Source organism: Coregonus clupeaformis, chromosome 24 (genome assembly GCF_020615455.1).
Source record: "Coregonus clupeaformis isolate EN_2021a chromosome 24, ASM2061545v1, whole genome shotgun sequence".
Lineage (NCBI taxonomy): Eukaryota > Metazoa > Chordata > Actinopteri > Salmoniformes > Salmonidae > Coregonus > Coregonus clupeaformis.
The window spans coordinates 45621473-45641426 of record NC_059215.1 but is presented as its reverse complement, the minus strand read 5'-3'; the positions used below and the strand labels follow the sequence as shown (position 1 = coordinate 45641426).

Genomic DNA, 19954 nt, shown 5'->3' with positions numbered 1-19954 from the left:
AGGGGTTTCAGGGGAGTCTTTGTAGAATCTGCTACACAGGACAAGTTGTACCTAGAAACTGAAACTGTCCTGACCTTTTATGAATGTGTCTGTCTTACTAAAAAAGGTAAGTATGTGGACATGGTTAATTGCTGTAACAGATCAAATGAATGATTCACGAGAGTTACTATGGCAAGAACAGAAATTCAAGCCTTTTGGATCCATATAATCTCCTCACCTTGGGGACAACAAACCAGCCAAAACAAATTATTTTTGTGATTGTATGCTATGCTTATTACCACCAATGATTTATTTTTGACAAAAAAACATATTCTTTATCTCCCATTGAGAGAACAGTAATTGTAGATGGAAATTCAAAACCAACGGAAAGGACAAGTAATCTCTGATGGTATGCAATGCAAATGTTTTCCCCCTCAAAGATATTCTACAATTGCTAGCAGCTGTTTATCGTACATCTACTTTGTTGATGAGAATCTGAAACTTGAATTTACTTCCCAAGCTTCATTCCTCAAGTGTGTGCTGGTTTTCATCCTGATCAATTACTGTCCGTTTTACTAATCCTTTTTGCTCTTTACAGACTACAAGTGCCATTTCTCAAGTCATTGCAGGTTTAGGGTGCTCATAAGCCCGCCACCCCTTTACTCTTCACTATCATACATCAACTGAGTGCTTTTGTGTGATACTGACCCTTAAAAGTCTTGAGTGGTCAAACATGCTTATGGCACTGCTCCACTGCCTTTCGTGAAGGGACGGAAGATCAGCACTAATACAACCACTAATACTTAGGGTCAGTCTGTTCAGACAGCTGCAGCGCAGGCTCCAGGTGACCTAAATATCCTGTTGTTTAACAAATTATCTTTAACCTGATCTCAACACCTGAGCTTACAATGGCAGCTTTCCCTCCGGGAACACACAAGTGCCTCAATCAACTGGGTTGTGTTCAGTAGGCACTACACAGGAGAAAATGCATTTTTCCAATAAGTACATGCATTTTCATTTTCTGTGTCAAGGTTTCCTGTTTTCATGCCTACTGAACACAACCATGACACCATTGTTGATAGAGAAACCATCACAAAACAAACAATTGCTAATGAGGAATTTATTACAAATACACAAGAATATGACTATTTGTAATATAAATCTGTAAAACTTTTGTTTCAAGACAGTGATCATTTACAGATCATGGAACTCATTGAAAAAAGTATAGATGCTTTTCATGAAATTCACAATAAACAAATTGGGTTTAGGCAGTAATACTAAAATCTTTAATGTCAGAATTAATTACATCAAAAGGTGAGGCAGAAATGATACAGAAGTGCCCAGGTAAAGCTCTGAACATTAAAAATATTAGCCTGAGACTGTCATCATGTTGAACGACTTGGAGGGGCTTGACCTCCCGAATCTCAGTTCTTCCTTGCAGCTGATCATGTCTGTTGTGTTGGCATTAGTTGGCACTGGTGGAGTGGACTCGTAGAGGATGCAGATGGAGCCATCCTCTCCTATCCGATAGGACACCTCAAATGGATCGACCCACATTGTCAGTTCACTGGGCAGCAGGGAGAAGAGTTGTTCTCGAGTAAGTCCAATGGTGCAAGCTGCTTTGCCAATCAACGGGTCCATTTTGTGGTTGATCCTGAGACATCTGTATCCCGAGCCTTTGCATGGAGCCTGGGGGAACCAGTGGTGTTGGTAGTGCTCTGTAAGAGAGGGCAATGGGCGAAAAACAGACTCAGCGCAGCGGGAATTAGTTTGCTTAATAGTAACTATGTAGCTAGTAGTCTATAACTAGGCTATGTGATGTCAACAACACAAATGTATTTTACCCAAGCTTGCTAGCTACATACCTCCTAAAGCTTCCTCCAAGGAATGGGTGAACTCTTTCAGTTGGTCATCTGACAAGTATCCAGTTGTTTTCAGCAATCTGGCAACAAAGCTGGCCGCTGTTGAGACTTCAGTTTTCATTTTCGAAACAAGATACTATCTCATCAGCCTGACGTTGAATAGCAAAGACACCAAGTTGGCTTTATATCCCAAATTTAAAGCAAAATGTCGAAGGCTGAACAACAAGGCCAAGCGACAACCAGTTGGTCTTTCTTTTGTCCAGTTGTAAAAGCTAAACTAAAGCTACTGTAGCTAGCTAACGGTAGTTGTAAAACGGAAGCCACAATAACTCACGGAATTCACTCGGACAATGAATGTAGCGTTAAGGTCAGGATTTACAATTTGGACCTACCAAAACCTAACGTCTGAGAGTTGGATTAGATCTAGTGAAAATAAATAATTAACTTTAGATATAGCAAAATATCATAGGATTAACGTCGTCCATATAAATTGTTAACTTCAGCCCTTTGCTGGTAAACCTTATTCTGCGTCACAAAGCCACATCTACCAATCAGTTAACGGTGTGTAATTACGTCACAAATCTTCTTTCTCTATTGGGATGCAGCTCCTCAATTGAACAACTTAATCACAGCGCCACCTGTGTGTTCCCAAAATGTCCCACATCAAATACCACATTTTATAGCCGGCCAAAAAGCTCTCCTTCTGGCTACATTGTAGTATTTCTAAGATATAGCAACCCATAAACATATTATGGCTCACTCTTTTCACACTACTGAACCGACCCAGCCAAGCTCTACTGTGCTGGCCTGATTACACATCCATAGTGAGAGACATCATCTAACAATAAATAGTCTTTCCTCTGTTTTATTGCCTCTGATTATGCATCCACCACAATTGGAATGGACAATTTGAAAATAATATGAATAATATAATAATATGACCTGCAGACTAACAGTCTTGTGGACATGGTTCAAACTCAGCCACTCACATTGACATTGCACAGTGCCATAACCTGGAATGGGTCTCTGCAAGAAGGAGGGGATCAAAGGGGGATGGGTCAAACGTATATTATACACTCTTGGCATTCTTTCAACCAGCTTCATGAGGTAGTCACCTGGAAGGAAGTTTAATTAACAGGTGTGCCTTCTTAAAAGTTAATTTGTGGAATTTCTTTCCTTCTTAATGCATTTGAGCCAATCAGTTGTGTTGTGACAAGAAAGGGGTGGTATACAGAAGATAGCCCTATTTGGTAAAAGACCAAGTCCATATTATGGTAAGAACAGCTCAAATAAGCAGAGAAATGACAGTCCATCATTACTTTAAGACATGAAGGTCAGTCAATACGGAAAATGGCAAGAACTTTGAAAGTTTCTTCAAGTGCAGTCGCAAAAACCATCAAGCGCTATGATGAAATGGGCTCTCATGAGGACTGCTACAGGAATGGAAGACCCAGAGTTACCTCTGCTGCAGAGGATAAGTTCATTAGAGTTAACTGCACCTCAGAAATTGCAACCCAAATAAATGCTTCACAGAGTTCAAGTAACAGACACATCTCAACATCAACTGTTCAGAGGAGACTGTGTGAATCAGGCCTTCATGGTTGAATTGCTGCAAGGAAACCACTACTAAAGAACACCAATAAGAAGAAGAGACTTGCTTGTGCCGAGAAACACGAGCAATGGACATTAGACCGGTGGAAATTTGTCCCTTGAGTCCAAATTTGAGATTTTTGGTTCAAACCGCAGTGTCTTTGTGAGACGTAGTGTGGGTGAACGGATGATCTCTGCATCTGTAATTCCCACCGTAAAGCATGGAGGAGGAGGTGTTATGGTATGGGGGTGCTTTGTTGGTGACCCGGTCTGTGATTTATTTAGAATTCAAGGCACACTTAACCAGCATGGCTACCACAGCATTCTGCAGCGATACGCCATCCCATCTGGTTTGGGTTTAGTGGGACTATCATTTGTTTTTCAACAGGTCAATGACCCAACACACCTCCAGGCTGTGTAAGGTTTATTTTACCAAGAAGGAGAGTGATGGAGTGTTGCATCAGATGACCTTTCCTCCACAATCCCCCGACCTCAAACCAATTGAGATGGTTTGGAATGAGTTGGACGGCAGAGTGAAGGAAAAGCAGCTAACAAGTGCTCAGCATATGTGGGAACTCCTTCAAGACTGTTGGAAAAGCATTCCAGGTGAAGCTGTCATCAAGCCGAAGGGTGGCTATTGTAAGAATCTCAAATATAAAATATATTTTGATTTGTTTAACATTTTTGTCGTTACTACATGATTCAATATGTGTTATTTCATAGTGTTGATGTCTTCGCTATTATTGTACAATGTAGAAAATACAAAAAAATAAAGAAAAACGCTTGAATGAGTAGGTGTGTCCAAACTTTTGACTGGTACTGTGCATATATAATAATTTATCAAGCCTACAAGCAATACAATACTCTTATGATGGTGAGGAATTATAATACAGTTTTAAATACCTCAGTGGACCGAAAAGGAAATTACACTACAAACAATCGCGCTCATGCACTTAAGGAAATCACAAATATCATGGATATATTGGAGCTAGTGGATATATGGAGGCTTAAATATCCGGACCTAGTGAGATATACAGTTGAAGTCGAAGTTTACATACACCTTAGCCAAATACATTTAAACTCTGTTTTTCACAATTTCTGACATTTAATCCTAGTAAAAATTCCCTGTCTTTGGTCAGTTATGATCACCACTTCATTTTAAGAATATGAAATGTCAGAATAATAGTAGAGATAATTATTTCTTTCTTTCATCACATTCCCAGTGGGTCAGAAGTTTACATACACTCAATTAGTATTTGGTAGCATTGCCTTTAAATTGTTTAACTTGGTTCAAACATTTGTGGTAGCCTTCCACAAGCTTCCCACAATAAGTTGGGTGAATTTTGGCCCATTCCTCCTGACATAGATAGTGTAACTGAGTCAGGTTTGTTGGCCTCCTTGCTCGCACACACTTTTTCAGTTCTGCCCACACATTTTCTATAGGATTGAGGTCAGTGCTTTGTGATGGCCACTCCAATACCTTAACTTTGTTGTCCTTAAGCCATTTCGACACAACTTTGGAAGTATGCTTGGGGTCATTGTCCATTTGGAAGACCCATTTGCGACCAAGCTTTAACTTCCTGACTGATGTCTTGAGATGTTGCTTCAATATATCCACCTCATTTTCCTTCCTCATGATGCCATCTATTTTGTGAAGTGCACCAGTCCCTCCTGCAGCAATGCACCCCCACAGCATGATGCTGCCACCCCGTGCTTCACGGTTGGGATGGTGTTCTTCGGCTTGCAAGCGTTCCCCTTTTTCCTCCAAACATAACGATGGTCATTATGGCCAAACAGTTCTATTTTTGTTTCATCAGACCAGAGGACATTTCTCCAAAAAGTATGATCTTTGTCCCCATGTGCAGTTGCAAACCGTAGTCTGGCTTTTTGGAGCAGTGGCTTCTTCCTTGCTGAGCGGCCTTTCAGGTTATGTCGATATAGGACTAATTTTTCTGTCGATTTGTACCTGTTTCCTCCAGCATCTTCACAAGGTCCTTTGCTGTTGTTCTGGGATTGATTTGCACTTTTCGCACCAAAGTATGTTCATCTCTAGGAGACAGAACGTGTCTCCTTCCTGAGCGGTATGACGGCTGCGTGGTCCCATGGTGTTTATACTTGCGTACTATTGTTTGTACAGATGAACGTGGTACCTTCAGGCGTTTGGAAATTGATACCAAGGATGAACCAGACTTGTGGAGGTCTACAATTGTTTTTCTGAGGTCTTGGCTGATTTCTTTTGATTTTCGATGATGTCAAGCAAAGAGGCACTGAGTTTGAAGGTAGGCCTTGAAATACATCCACAGGTACACCTCCAATTGACTCAAATTATGTCAATTAGCCTATCAGAAGCTTCTAAAGCCATGACATCATTTTCTGGAATTTTCCAAGCTGTTTAAAGGCACAGTCAACTTACTATATGTAAACTTCTGACCTACTGGAATTGTGATACAGTGAATTATAAGTGAAATTATCTGTCTGTAAACAACTGTTGGAAAAATTACGTGTGTCATGCACAAAGTAGATATCCTTACCGACTTGCCAAAACTATAGTTTATTAACAAGAAAGTTGTGAAGTGGTTGAAAAACTAGTTTTAATGACTCCAACCTAAGTGTATGTAAACTTCCGACTTCAACTGTACATGGTGGAGCCTCAATCAAGCTAGTCATCTTGACTACTTTCTAATGTCATTCTCGCTGCCACCAAAACTATAAAAAGTGTTGATAGGGGACAGAATGCGGATGGACCATCAAACAATTAAGTGATAATGCCCTTGAAGCCGGTGTTTGGAGGATATATTGGCATGGGTGTTGTTAGGCTCAAAACTATAACAGCCTCCACTCTTCTGGGAAGGCTTTCCACTAGATGTTCGTTCGTTCTATCAGTTCGGTTGCCAGAGACTCGACCCAGTCATTAAGTCTTTTTGTTCTGTATCTATGGACGCGAATCGTGCCGATATATCTTCTAAACACCGGCTTCGAGGGCATTATCACTTTTATACAACTGGTTACTAACATATTCAAATAATGATTTACATATTTTCATTAAAAACTTTATTTGTATTAATTTATTCATACTATTTCATCCTTCCACAAGATATAGTCCCGATCCAAATCTAGGGTTGCTACCCAAGCCGGCTGGTCGTTCGTTCTATCGGTTCGGTTGCCAGAGACTCGACCCAGTCGTTAAGTATTTTTGTTCTGTATCTATTTGTGCGACCCAGTCGTTCGTTCTTAATGTTCTATTGCCATACTGGCTGGCAATGTTATTATCCCTTGCTTACTATCTAGCTAACTACGGCTAACTTACAGTCACGTCATACAGTACAGCCAGAATAACAACAAAGTAGCTGCATTCGCATTTGTTTAAGCTGTTTTCTAGTAATATTTATTTGGATACATCCATAACAATGAGCTAATGATGCGTGATTTCCCCTGGCATAGAAAATGTGCTCTCTCGTCAGGACAATGTTGTTCAGAGGAGTGATATTTATTTGGATACATCCATAACAATGAGCTAATGATGCGTGATTTCCCCTGGCATAGAAAATGTGCTCTCTCGTCAGGACAATGTTGTTCAGAGGAGCTAGCCAACACAGCTAACACAATCACTTCAAACAACCTTAAGCTGTTTTCTATTGATATATCTTTGTATATATCCATAAAAATGATGCCAATTCATGATTTCGACAGGCTGAGAAAAGCTGCCTGCCTGTCTGTCTCATCCCTACTCGTTCATTACTATGCGACAGCTGGAGATCAAATTTGAATATTGAAACAAAGTTGCAAATGTTGGAGAGACAAACAGCAATTTGACGAACTGACTTGTTGGAAAGGTGGCCTCCTATCACGGTGCCACGTTGAAAGTCACTGATCTCTTCAGTATGGGCCATTCTACTACCAATGTTTGTCAATGGAGATTGCATGTCTGTCAGCAACAGGTGTGGCTGAAATAGCCAAATCCACTCATTTGAAGGGGTGTCCACATACTATTGGCTATGTAGTGTATATGGAAATGTCTGCTCTATCCAAAATTATAACCAACTAATTGCAGCATTACCGCAAGTGGAAGGTGGAGAAAGTAAGGAACTTGTCTGTCGGCCCTGCATCAAAGACCAAAATTGGTTAAAGAAAATTGTGATAAATAAAAAAGTATACCAGTTTCATTTAAGGACCAAAAATGTACAGCTGTGCCATACAGATAGCAAACTAGTTGGGAAGATATTTTCGATGTACCGATTCCATGGCACATGGTTTATGAACTGATACACAAAACAACACCAGATTCAAAACTTTGTTTTTCAATTTAAATTATTATACAAAATTCTTGCAACCAATAGAATATTATATATATGGGGGATACAACCATCCCAGATATGCAGATTAGATATTACTGCACTGTTGGAGCTAGGAACACAAGCATTTCGCTACATCCACATTAACATCTGCTAAATATATGTATGTGACCAATCAAATTGTATTTGATATGCCCCACCAACTTTAGACAACTATACAGAAACCCCTTAAATTGTTGAAATAAGTAAATCAAATCAATGATAACACAGACATGGTGGCATAGCAGGAAGATCTGAATGCCCTGAACCAAGAGGTTGTGAGTTCAAATCCCAGGTGAGGACATGTTGAATAATAATGACTGTAAATGCACAATGTAATCATGTATCTCAAAGTGTGTACAGTGCCTTCAGAAAGTATTACATTTACATTTTAGTCATTTAGCAGACGCTCTTATCCAGAGCGACTTACAGTTAGTGAATACATATATATTGTTTTTATACTGGCCCCCCGTGGGAATCGAACCCACAACCCTGGCGTTGCAAACGCCATGCTCTATCAACTAAGCTACATCCCTGCCGGCCATTCCCTCCCCTACCCTGGGCCAATTGTGCGCCGCCCATGAGTCTCCCGGTCACGGCCGGCTGCGACAGAGCCTGGATTCAAACCAGGATCTCTAGTGGCACAGTTAGCACTGCGATGCAGTGCCTTAGACCACTGCGCCACTCAGGAGACAGTATTCACATCCCTTTTCCACATTTTGTTGTGTTATAGCCTGAATTTAAAATTGATTAAATAGAGATTTTGTGTCACTGATCTACACACAATACCCCCATAATGTCATTGTGGAATTTTGTTATAGAAAATTGTAGAAATTAATACAAAATTAAAAGCTGAAATGATAAGTAAGTATAAGTCAATAAGTATTCAACCCCTATGTTATGGCGAGGCTAAATAGCTTTAGGAATACAACTGTGCTTAACAAATCACATAATAAGTTGCATGGACTCATTCCGTGTTCAATAATAGTGGTTAACGTTATTTTTGAATGACTACCCATCTCTGTACCCCACACATACAATTATCTGTAAGGTCCCTAAATCGAGTAGTGAATTTCAAGCACAGATTCAATCACAAAGACCAGGGAGGTTCTTCTAATGCCTCGCAAAGAAGTGCACCGATTGGTAGATGTGTAAAAATAAAAATAAACAGATGCTGAATATCTCTTTGAGCATGGTGAAGTTATTAGCTTCTGATAGTTTGTGCAGAAATTCTTCGGTTGTGCAAACCCACAGTTTCATCAGCTGTCCGGGTGGCTGGTCTCAGATGATCCCGCAGGTGAAGAAGCCAGATGTGGAGGTCCTGGGCTGGCGTGGTTACACGTGGTCTGCGATTGTGAGGCCGGTTAGACATACTGCCAAATTCTCTAAAATGACTTATGATAGAGAAATTAACATGAAATTATCTGGCAACAGCTCTGATGGACATTCCTGTAGTCAGCATGCCAACTGCATGCTCACTTAAAACTTGAGACATCTGTGGCATTGTGTTGTGTGACAAAACTGCACATTTTAGAGTGGCCTTTTACTGTCCCCAGCATGAGGTGCAACTGTGTAATGATCATGCTGTTTAATCAGCTTCTTGATATGCCACACCTGTCAGGTGGCTGGATTATCTTGGCAAAGGGGACATGCTCAATTACAGGGATGTAAACACATTTGTGCTCCAAATTTGAGAGAAATCAGCTTTTTGTGCATATGGAACATTTCTGGGATATTTTATTTCAGCTCATGAAACATAGGACCAACACTTTATATGTTGCGCTTATATTTTTTATATGGCAAGAATTGAAAATTTCTGTCTAGCAATGATCAACAACCAACTTGACAGAGGTTGAAGAATTATAAAAATAATAATGTGCAAATATTGTACAATCCAGGTGTGCAAAGCTCTTAGAGATTTACCCAGAAAGACTCACAGCTGTAATCACTGTGTGATGGAAATGTTTATGTTTGTGCTTTTCTAATAACCAATTTCTGTGTTCATGCGAGTGACTGATTGAACGAATCCTCACTATCAGTATCTGCAATTTGGCAATACGCCCAGACCCTTGTTTTGAGGATGAAAGATATCTCAGTTTCAAGGTTTCAGCTTAGAGCTTAGAGAAGCCTTGTGAGATATTTATTGGTATGTCACATGCATGACCCAGTATTGGTCGGTCACATGAATGAAGCAAACATTAATTATGAATTAATTATGAATGATGAATAAGCTAAATTATGCAAATATAACTTGTCTGCAGTATATAAGAGAACTAACGGGACTGCCCCGGGAAAGCTCCTGATCAACATGTGTACTTGGTGCATTGAGTTGGTTGGAACCTCTCCAGCGCGCTGATAATAAAGAATTATTCATTTAAGATTGACTTTGAGTGTCCCTGTGTAGAATTTCCACGACAACTGCCAAAGGTTATTCTAACATGTATTGACTCAGGGGGTGTGAATACTTATATAAATGAGATATTTCTGTATTTCATTTTCAATACATTTGCAAAAATGTCTAAAACATGTTTTCACTTTGTCATTATGGGGTATTGTGTGTAGATGGGTGAGAGAAAAATATATATTTAATCAATTTTGAATTCAGGCTATAACACAACAAAATGTGGAATAGATCATGAATACTTTCTGAAGGCACTGTAAGTTGAATACACAGTATGTTAAAAGCTATGTGTGTGTGAGTATCCCTTGCCAACAGACAAAAAGAGCTGTGAATGGATCAGTGATTAACCAGTTAGGGCCTTGATGGGCTTGGCAAAAGTAACAAGCCGTGATGTGTAATGAAATCATTTTCTTTTCAAGACCATCACATTTTTCTTTGGGAACATCAGGCAACGTCCTGACAACTGGTACACAGAAATATTCTTGCAACTTTCCAATGAAACGTGTCTATAACATTAATATCTTACATTCTGAGAACATGGCAACCATGTTATGTGTATGTTTGGTGGGACGTTGATGGAATGTTCTCCTAACCCTCAGAAAACTGGACACATGAATGTTCTTTCAACGTCCCATGAAACGTATTTAGAACATTAATATTGTACTGTATATTCGGAGAACATGGCAACCATATTCTGTATATGTTTGGTCGAACGTTGATGGAATTTTCTCCTAACCCTCAGAAACCTGGAAACATAAATGTTCTTGCAATGTCCCATAAAACGCGTCTAGAACATTAATATTCTAGTTAAGTACTGCTTGACATTAAGGGAATGTTCTCCTAACTTTCACACCTAAACATGCTAAAAAGGTTCTGAGGTTTTTGCTATCATTGATAGAATGTTCCCCTAACTAACGGAAAACTGGACTATCAAACATTAGGGTAACATTACAAAAACGTTCTCTCTCCCTATAATTGTTAGCTGGGTACTACTGACATTCACCTTGATTTTCGTTCACCTTTTCCACAGGCAAGCAACATGTAATTTGCCAGTCTGTCCAGAGGAAAGAAGGTGGCCCTATCATCATTGGGTGTGTTGACCGCATGAGGGGCCAGTACTGCTCTGATGCTTCACCAGTCTGTGAAAGCTTCAGATCGGGAGCTTCATCCACCGTCTTACCCATGGACTCAGTGGCATGCTTTTATCTCTTGATCATGCCAGGTTACTTCACCTCCTTTATGTTATTATCACATGTGAGATAATGTTAAAAACACGTTGGGGTTACACAAGTCTTTCTCATGCCTCGCTTTTGTTTTGTTTCACAGTATTCAATGCGGATATCAGGTGTAAAAGCAGGTGTGTTCTGCCTGTCATAGTATGGAATGAATGGCCTTCTGATATCTTGTAGGGGAGAGACTGAAGTCAAGGTGTTTGCACACAGAGACTGAAGTCAAGGTGCTTGCTGAAGAGGTGAGAGCAACTGACTTGTGTTACTAAAGCATACATTCCAAAATAGAGTAATCAGCTTTTATAACAACTACTAATGACAAATGCAAATTGATCTCTGAGTTTTTAATATTTTTTTAATATATAAAACAAACTCAAACAAAACCCTGACAACAACAAAGAAAAGGGTAATTGAGGAGGTAAAGAGGTCAATGGAACGCAGACTGTGGGGGATAGAAGAAGGACGCCAGATTGGAGCACATTCAACAAATCTGAAGAAAGTTGTGTTTTATGAGGCGCTGTTTATATTCTGCCTCCGACCCCTACTGGGGTCACAGTGAGAGAGGGGCTCTCCTACAAGCCTTATTTTCCTGGCCAGGCTATTAGCATGGCTACTCCCATCTACAATGAGGTTTGGAGAGTTTGAGGATGGAGAGTGGCCTATATTGTCTGTAGATTAGACTCTTCTCCTTTTCATACTAGGATATCACACACCGGTACAAAACCAATAGATGTGCGCATGTTCAACTATTTTCCCTAATGACATCTCTCCACAGGCACCCCAGCCACTATGAGCCAGGTGGGCAAAGATGTCTGCACCTTCCTGAGATGGGCAGCGGAACCTAAGCACGATCAGAGGAAGCAAATGGGACTGAAGGTGTGCAGCTCTCAATTATACTCAATTATACTGATTCTCTACAGACATTTACATTTTAGTCATTTAGCAGACGCTCTTATCCAGAGCGACTTACAGTTAGTGAGTTTTTTTTTCATACTGGAATCGAACCCACAACCCTGGCGTTGCAAACACCATGCTCTACCAACAGAGCTACATCCCTGCCGGCCATTCCCTCCCCTACCCTGGACGACACTGGGCCAATTGTGCGCCGCCCCATGGGTCTCCTGGTCGCGGCCGGCTACGACAGAGCCTGGATTCGAACCAGGATCTCTAGTGGCACAGCTAGCACTGCAATGCAGTGCCTTAGACCACTGCGCCACTCGGGAGACACAACAGCTATTCATGGGGTCTGCAATCTTGGTACCATTGGTCTATTACAAGACACAGGTGGTCAGTTTTGAAGACATGGAAGATAGCATACAGACCACCAAAATAAGACAACTCAACTTCATCCAATGCTTTTGATCCCTCTGGTGGCAACTCTGCACTTTTTGATTGACTACCGGTATACTCCTCACTTCAGGATTATTCACATAATTATTCCTGTTTCTTTAATCTACCCCCCATTTCACGCGTTGATATTTAGCGAAGTATTAGTCTTTATTAATATTATGTTTATTTTTTTATTTTTTACTGTGCTCAATCATTTCAAGCAGTTTTTCCATCACTGTTAATGACTCCTTTCAGGTCAGGCTTCATGATCAACAGCACTGAATCAATATGGGACAGGTGTTAGGAAAACTTGTCCATTATCTCACATAAACATTCTGTACAACTTTTATGTGTAGATACTTGGGTCATTCCACCAATTCGGTGCCTTTTGGGAAGTGTAAGTTGGTTAAAAAAAAGTTAGATTTCACCTAATTATAACATTCTGTCACAAAGAGCACATTAAAAAAACTAGTTTTCCCATTTTAAGAAGTTACATTTAAAAAAAGTTCCTATTAAGTGCCAAATAAAGTAACAGTGTTGACCATAACAGGGTTGACAATTTCATCTTAAATCAGCCATAAATCCCCTTTGACAGGGGGAATGGAAGTTTGTTGTGTGCAACAGGGAGTTTCACAAAAAATGAAATTGTTAAAACATTTCTAGCCTGTCTATGGGTAACAGGATTGACATATTATGCTCGACCCACTCAGTTTTCCTCCGCAAAACAGCATAAAATGGCTAAAAATAGTAGAACCAGCTCCCCTGCTTTTACACTATGATTTTGCTATTAAAAATCAAATTTTATTGGTCACATTCAAATATTTAGCAGATGTTATTGCGGGTGTAGCGAAATGCTTACAAGCATTTCGCTATTAGATGTCCAATGTTTCTTTTAAAAAACATTTTAAAAGGAATCGTTTTACCATTTTAAAGCACAAATTCAGTTAACGTAACAGGGTTGACCTTAAAATAAGGGACAGATGTAAATGAATCACTTGAAATAAATAATAATCTTCCAAAAATACTTTGTCAAAGTGACAATATAAGTAGGGCTTTACATTGATGGTGAAACTTGGTGTAACAGATACGCTGGGAGTCAGGAAGCAGGTGAGTTTAATAATAATGAAAGGCAGATAAACAAAACAAGCGCACCGTACTGAATGAGACAAAAACCAATACTGCCTGATGACTGAGGGCTAAATAAAGGGAGAGTAATCAAGGCGATAATGAGGTCCAGGTGTGTGTAATGATGGGGAACAGGTGTGCGTAACGATGGTGCCAGGTCCAGTGGTTAGCAGACAGGCGATGTCGTGCGCTGGAGGGAGTAGGCGTGACACTTGGAGACATTTTGGGGTTAATAGGTGACACAGGGTTGATGGAGCTACATGTCAAAATGCAGAAGTTTGGCACTTTAGCAAGTCTTTGTTCATTTTAAAAATAAATCAGATTTATTGAATTCTCCATGCTGTCTATATTAAAGGGCACTTCATATAATATAACAGGCTTTTAAAAAGCAATATTGGTGCACAATTTCTACTTAAAATATCAAAGGCCCGGAAAAGGAACCCATTTCGTGGAATGACCCACTTAATGTGGAATAAATCAAATGCATTTTCAATTACTGTATTATTTTTTATTTTATTTTTTATTATTATTATTTTTTGGGGGGGGGTAAGGAAGGGGAAGGGTGATTGTAAAGAAAGTAATTAATGTATATGAATGGAAGTTGGGCATAATGGACCCCTGATACATGCAATGACTAGGGGCATGTGAATGCATGCACAAAACAAGAGCAAGCAAAATGACTGATGAACAGCACTGCATTAATGCAATGTACATATGTATGAGTCAACTGTATTGTTTGAAAGGAAGTCATTGTAAGATACTGAACACTACCCTCTCTGCTCATCTTCATTCCAAAGAATGTCTATGTAGCTTTGAGTCATGTTGGCTCATAAAGGCTCAACATACTCACAATGTCCTGAATGTCAACTGCACATACGTTGCAATGAGTAGAGAAAAAGTATTCCAATAGCCAGGATTTTGAAAGCACACACCTGAACTTGGCATATCTTAAAACACAGCCCAAGTGCATTTCTTTTTCACGCTATCTTCAACAATATTTCAACGCTGTAATTAGATTTGTCCTCCAACTATTAGTAATAGGGAAGTATAATTGCTTCCTATGTTCAGGTGCATAGGGTGCATCCAACATGCATTGAATTCAGTGCTAATTTGAAGATACTGTATGTGTGTACAGCTGTTCCTCTTACTAGCCAAAACACACTGCACTATCCTGGTTTAAATAAGGGGTTGAGTGTCTCCCATTGAGTGTTTTGAGAATAAAACATAGTAGGTAGCTGAATAAACATGATTAAAACCAATAGATGTCATGTCTGTTAAGGCGTGAAGTATTTTGTTGACATGAACTAGCTAGCTAGCTAGAGGAAACACAAGTGTCAATGTAGCGGAAGTGGTACTGCCCTGAACGATTCGAGGAGCGAGACGGAGGACGGAGGCTGCATCGTCCAGAGAAAAAGCAGGAATTAGAGCCGTAAATATTGTGAGTTTGTATACTCGGGGACCCGAGAAAAGTTCATTTATGTCTTATGTTTTTATTTATAGTTTTAAATATTGCACAGTATATCCGTTTCGGTGTAATTATATTCGTTAGCCATCATGCTAGCTCGCTCATTTAAATCATACGGCGCTCCTATGTGAAGTGTGCTGAACAAGGACTTGCTTTCTAGGTAGCTAGTAAGCTAACTAAGCTCATGCCACTTTGTTCTGGCAAGCTTGCTAAACGAGCTAGCTAGGCCATGTACGCGAATTAAAATAACTAACTTATCAGCTATAACTGACAAGCGGGGACTTGTCTATTGAAATGGACATGCGAAAAGTCGATAACCAGCAAACAACGTATTTTACAGATGGCGAGTTAACGTTACTCTCCTAGCCATTTGACCGATCCTCCACCATTCTCTGAGGTGGTTAGCTGCAACTAGCTGTCGACTAGCATCCATAGCTAGCTGCTAAAAGGCTGAGCACAGGCCTTTGCGGCTAATGTAATGTCACAATCTGACCCGCAACGTCGTTTGCCGGATAATTGTGTTGATTCTTGTCAACGCTAAATCAATAAGAACACATATTTGACCCAGCTAGCTAGCTACGTTAAATTATATCGTTTGACAAGGATAGTAACCAACGTTACCATTTGCGAGTTAAAGTTAGTTACATCAAGCCTCTTGCCGCAACGTTAGCTAGTTAGCTAGCCAATGCCCCGCCATTCAGCCACCGTTGTTTTAATAATGCATTAAATTGGCTAGTTAGTAATAACTAACACGTTAACGTTAGATGGCAAAACAATTTACATATAACCCACTAAAGAGGTTAGGTAGCTATATATAGATAACAACCAATCGACATTAATCTTTCGATGTATCTTCACCCGCCCCTAGCTAGTTACCCCGTTTGAAATCAATAATTATAGCAGCTACTTTCAAAATGTGTATATATATATTTTGAAAGTAGCTGCTATAATTATTGATTTCAAACGGGGTAACTAGCTAGGGGCGGGTGAAGATACATCGAAAGATTAATGTCGATTGGTTGTTCTGTCAGAATTGGCTAGCAGTAGTAAAATTAGTTAACTCAACGATATGTAACTGTAGCTAGCTAAATTGATGAAATTATCCCCCCATTAATATGTATCCCTGGTTAGCAATTTTATGCATGTAGTCTTACAAGTTATGTAGCTAGCTAGTGTAGTGAGTGGTGCAGCCCGACGGCCCTACCACGCACTGCTGCCACTACTAACTAGTACAAGCTTGCGTGCAAGAACACATTTAGGACAGGAACACACCACCATGACTAGCTGTATGGAAGTCGTACAACGGCGGCCATGCACCAGTACAAAATTAAGGCTAAGTGTTGTTCTACATAGCTACCTGTTTTAGCTAACATTCAATTGTATTCGTATTCAAATTTATAGAAAATTGCATAATCATGGCCCAAATCACTTATTTAGCTATATTTCAAATAGCCTTAGTCCAGGTAGTACGAAAGTAGGCAATATTAGAGTCCCCTAGCCATTAATTCATAAGAATGGCCTAATCTAACCAATCTAGCTAGAAACCAAAAGAAGGAACATGAACATTAATCAGTCAGATTAACCTACAGCCCCGTGTCACCTCTCAGCAGTTTGAATAAGTTCTGTAATTTACTAGACATATGCAGTATGCTATAGGTATATCTACTCTCAATAGTACTTTCCTTCATCTGCACAGATATGATGAGAAAAAGGCCCACCAGACTATTTCGATACACTCCTAACACTCCGCTCTCTGTTCCTCTCACACAGACTGAAAAATGGACAAGAACGACCTGGTACAGAAGGCTAAGCTCGCTGAGCAGGCTGAGCGCTATGACGACATGGCTGGGGCCATGAAGTCTGTGACGGAGCAGGGCGGGGAGCTCTCCAATGAGGAGCGCAACCTGCTGTCAGTGGCCTACAAGAACGTAGTGGGGGCACGCCGCTCATCCTGGCGCGTCATCTCCAGCATCGAGCAGAAGACAGAAGGCAACGAGAAGAAGCAGGCCATGGCCAAGGAGTACCGGGAGAAGATTGAAACCGAGCTGCAGGACATCTGCAACGATGTGCTGGTAATAACTGTTGTGGTCCACCCTCTGAAATATTTTTTTTTTTTAAACATTTCTCTCTAGGTAGATATCCTGATTTCAATCATTTCGTCTTCTCTTTCAGGGACTTCTTGACAAGTACCTGATTGCCAATGCAACTGCAGCTGAGAGCAAGGTGTTCTACCTGAAAATGAAAGGCGATTATTATAGATACCTGTCTGAGGTAGCAGCTGGCGAAGCAAAAAAGAGTAAGTAAACGAGAGAGTTTATTTAGTTATATGAATTGGGACAATACACCAAATCACATGATGACTCGTGAAACTCCTAATGGATCAGATGTCTGGATAGAGGAATATGTTAAAATATTCCCTAAAGATGTGATGAAATGCACTGCCACACACTAAGTGCATGTTGGATTCATAGCATTGCTCAAATTCATCCTCTCCCTTCTTGTTACCTTTAAAGCCACAGTGGATAATTCCCAGCAGGCATACCAGGATGCTTTCGACATCAGCAAGAAGGAGATGCAGCCAACACACCCCATCAGGCTCGGCCTGGCCCTCAACTTCTCTGTCTTCTACTATGAAATCCTCAATAACCCTGAGAAGGCCTGCACCTTGGCCAAGACGGTGAGAGAGCGACTTCAAGTGCAAAGTCATGCCTCCTCATCTTTCACCCCTGACAATCAATAGCACAGAGCTTCACTCAAAGAATGCAGAGCCATTGTGACATGTCTTATCTTGCCAGTTTCTGCATTTGTAAGAAGGCACTTTGGCTCAGTTTACAAAGATGAAATTGGATAAAAAATTATACCCCTGCTGCAGTTATTTCAGCATACCACTATTTAAACAAATGACTGGCATGACAATAACTTAATGCATTTGTATAGCAAAGGGATAGATGTGTACTGGAATAGCTGGTGGCGATTTAGCATTCTATTCTTAGTGTAATTTCCTCTTTACAGGCATTTGATGAAGCCATCGCTGAACTCGACACCTTAAACGAGGATTCCTACAAAGACAGCACCTTGATCATGCAACTACTAAGGGACAACCTGACTGTAAGTCTTTAAAAAATAATAATAATTAAATGGCTTGACACAAATTCCTCTATTGTAATTTCTTCAAGTCGATCCACTGATGCTTCGTTACATGCATATGTTTAGTTAATTGCTATGACATGTTTTTTTCTTGTTAATTCTAACGTAGAAGTTACCAAATGCAGTTTGGGGAATATAATGTAACAAATCACTACCTTCTTTTGCAGCTGTGGACATCGGAAAACCAGGGAGATGAGGGAGAGACCGGAGAAGGGGAAAACTAATGGAATTGCACTGTTAATCTACCTACACTCTTAAACACAAACAGCTTATAAACATCCCCCCTCCACTCCATCAACTCCTCCCCCTTCTGTATGACAAGCAGCTGGAATTGTTCCTGACCAACTAGTTTATCCCTCTCAGGTCACTGAGGCGACAGGGTAATGTCCAGTTGTTAGCAGGTTCAGTCATTTTGTTTGTGAAAATAATGTGGTTGTATTGAGTAGCGAGTCCATGTTGCTGTTATTTTTTGGGGGTTTTGTGTGTGTGTGCTAGATTGTATGTGTGTGAAGGACTGTGTGTTTGTGTTGAGGGCGGGGGGGGGTTGTTAATTCTAATCGTCCTTAATTCCTTTGTCCCACCTAGCTGGTTGTGCATATTTCATCATTTTTGTTACGATCATTTTTTGTGTGTGATTCGTCATGGTATTTGCAGGTTTAAAGTATGGTTATTAAACTGGCAGTTAATTTTTACCAAACACTGTGATGCTAAGTGTTACATTTTCTTCCCCACGTCACTATTGCTTGCTTTTGAAATTCAGACACACAGTACAATCCTGTATTTAACTAACAGTGCAATTCTGCTGTGGGCTCATACAGAAAGGAGGCAGGCTGTATTGTGACACTGGCATCTGGGCGTTTTGCTCTATAATCACTTTCACAATTTCAAGGTTTGGTTAAGGGAACCCTTAATTCGCCATGTTAGATTTCCTCCATTATAAGACATTCCACCAGAATTGTATTAGGCTTTATGAAAAGCAGAAATCTTTTTGAACAAAGTGGATTATTGTCCTAGTGGTATAACTCACTGTTCAAGATCAAGCGCTGCTTGAACTCAGTAAAATGAAAATTGTATGTGCTTAAATGTTCCATGTATTTTGCAAGATTGACTATCATCTTTCTGTAAAACCTAAAGTAACTTAACCTTTTTTCGAAAATGTCTTATCACACTGTATCAACCCTGCTTGCAAAATATTCCTCTTAAAGCGGTTGTTTTCTCCAATGTTTCTGTGCCTGGTTTTCTCTTAGACACTTCAAATGGAAGGTGATTCATATCTCTTGTTTCAGACTGCCAAGAAATTCAAATTAAGCTTAGACCAATCAAGTCTGTTCTATTGTCATGTTTTAGAATGTAAACATATTTGTTATGTTAGGTTTGTTCTATGGTTTGTAAGGTATGATGTCATAACCTTCTCATGACCCTAAACTCCACTGCTTTGAACACAAGCCTCTGAAGCCATTGCTGTACAATTTATTGTGAAGCAGCAGATTGGAGAC

At 40.1% G+C, this 19954-nt stretch overlaps 2 protein-coding genes across 2 annotated transcripts; one reads left to right on the top strand and one right to left on the bottom strand.

The window, feature by feature from the left end:
- Window positions 1–1091: 1091 nt before the first annotated feature.
- Window positions 1092–2383, bottom strand: LOC121537552 (protein BTG1). Its single transcript, XM_041845159.1, has 2 exons — window positions 1845–2383; window positions 1092–1697 (listed from the first exon to the last, which is right to left on the bottom strand). Exons 1-2 carry the CDS (start codon window positions 1960–1962, stop codon window positions 1348–1350), a joined length of 468 nt encoding a protein of 155 aa, XP_041701093.1. The 5' UTR covers window positions 1963–2383; the 3' UTR covers window positions 1092–1347.
- Window positions 2384–15178: 12795 nt separating this feature from the next.
- Window positions 15179–19679, top strand: LOC121538598 (14-3-3 protein beta/alpha-2). The gene is made up of 6 exons (XM_041846760.2): window positions 15179–15284; window positions 17082–17383; window positions 17484–17607; window positions 17825–17988; window positions 18324–18419; window positions 18626–19679. The coding sequence occupies exons 2-6, from the start codon at window positions 17090–17092 to the stop codon at window positions 18680–18682; spliced, it is 735 nt and encodes a 244-aa protein (XP_041702694.1). The 5' UTR covers window positions 15179–15284; window positions 17082–17089; the 3' UTR covers window positions 18683–19679.
- The last annotated feature ends 275 nt before the right edge of the window (window positions 19680–19954 follow it).

Excerpts from the sequence above, each read along its gene's own strand:
- LOC121537552 (XM_041845159.1), bottom strand. The coding sequence starts at position 1,962 with ATGAAAACTGAAGTCTCAACAGCGGCCAGCTTTGTTGCCAGATTGCTG. Across the intron at positions 1,698-1,844 it reads CTTGGAGGAAGCTTTAGGAG|AGCACTACCAACACCACTGG; the intron begins GTATGTAGCTAG and ends CCTCTCTTACAG.
- LOC121538598 (XM_041846760.2), top strand. The coding sequence starts at position 17,090 with ATGGACAAGAACGACCTGGTACAGAAGGCTAAGCTCGCTGAGCAGGCT. Across the intron at positions 17,384-17,483 it reads ACATCTGCAACGATGTGCTG|GGACTTCTTGACAAGTACCT; the intron begins GTAATAACTGTT and ends CTTCTCTTTCAG. Across the intron at positions 17,989-18,323 it reads CCTGCACCTTGGCCAAGACG|GCATTTGATGAAGCCATCGC; the intron begins GTGAGAGAGCGA and ends TCCTCTTTACAG.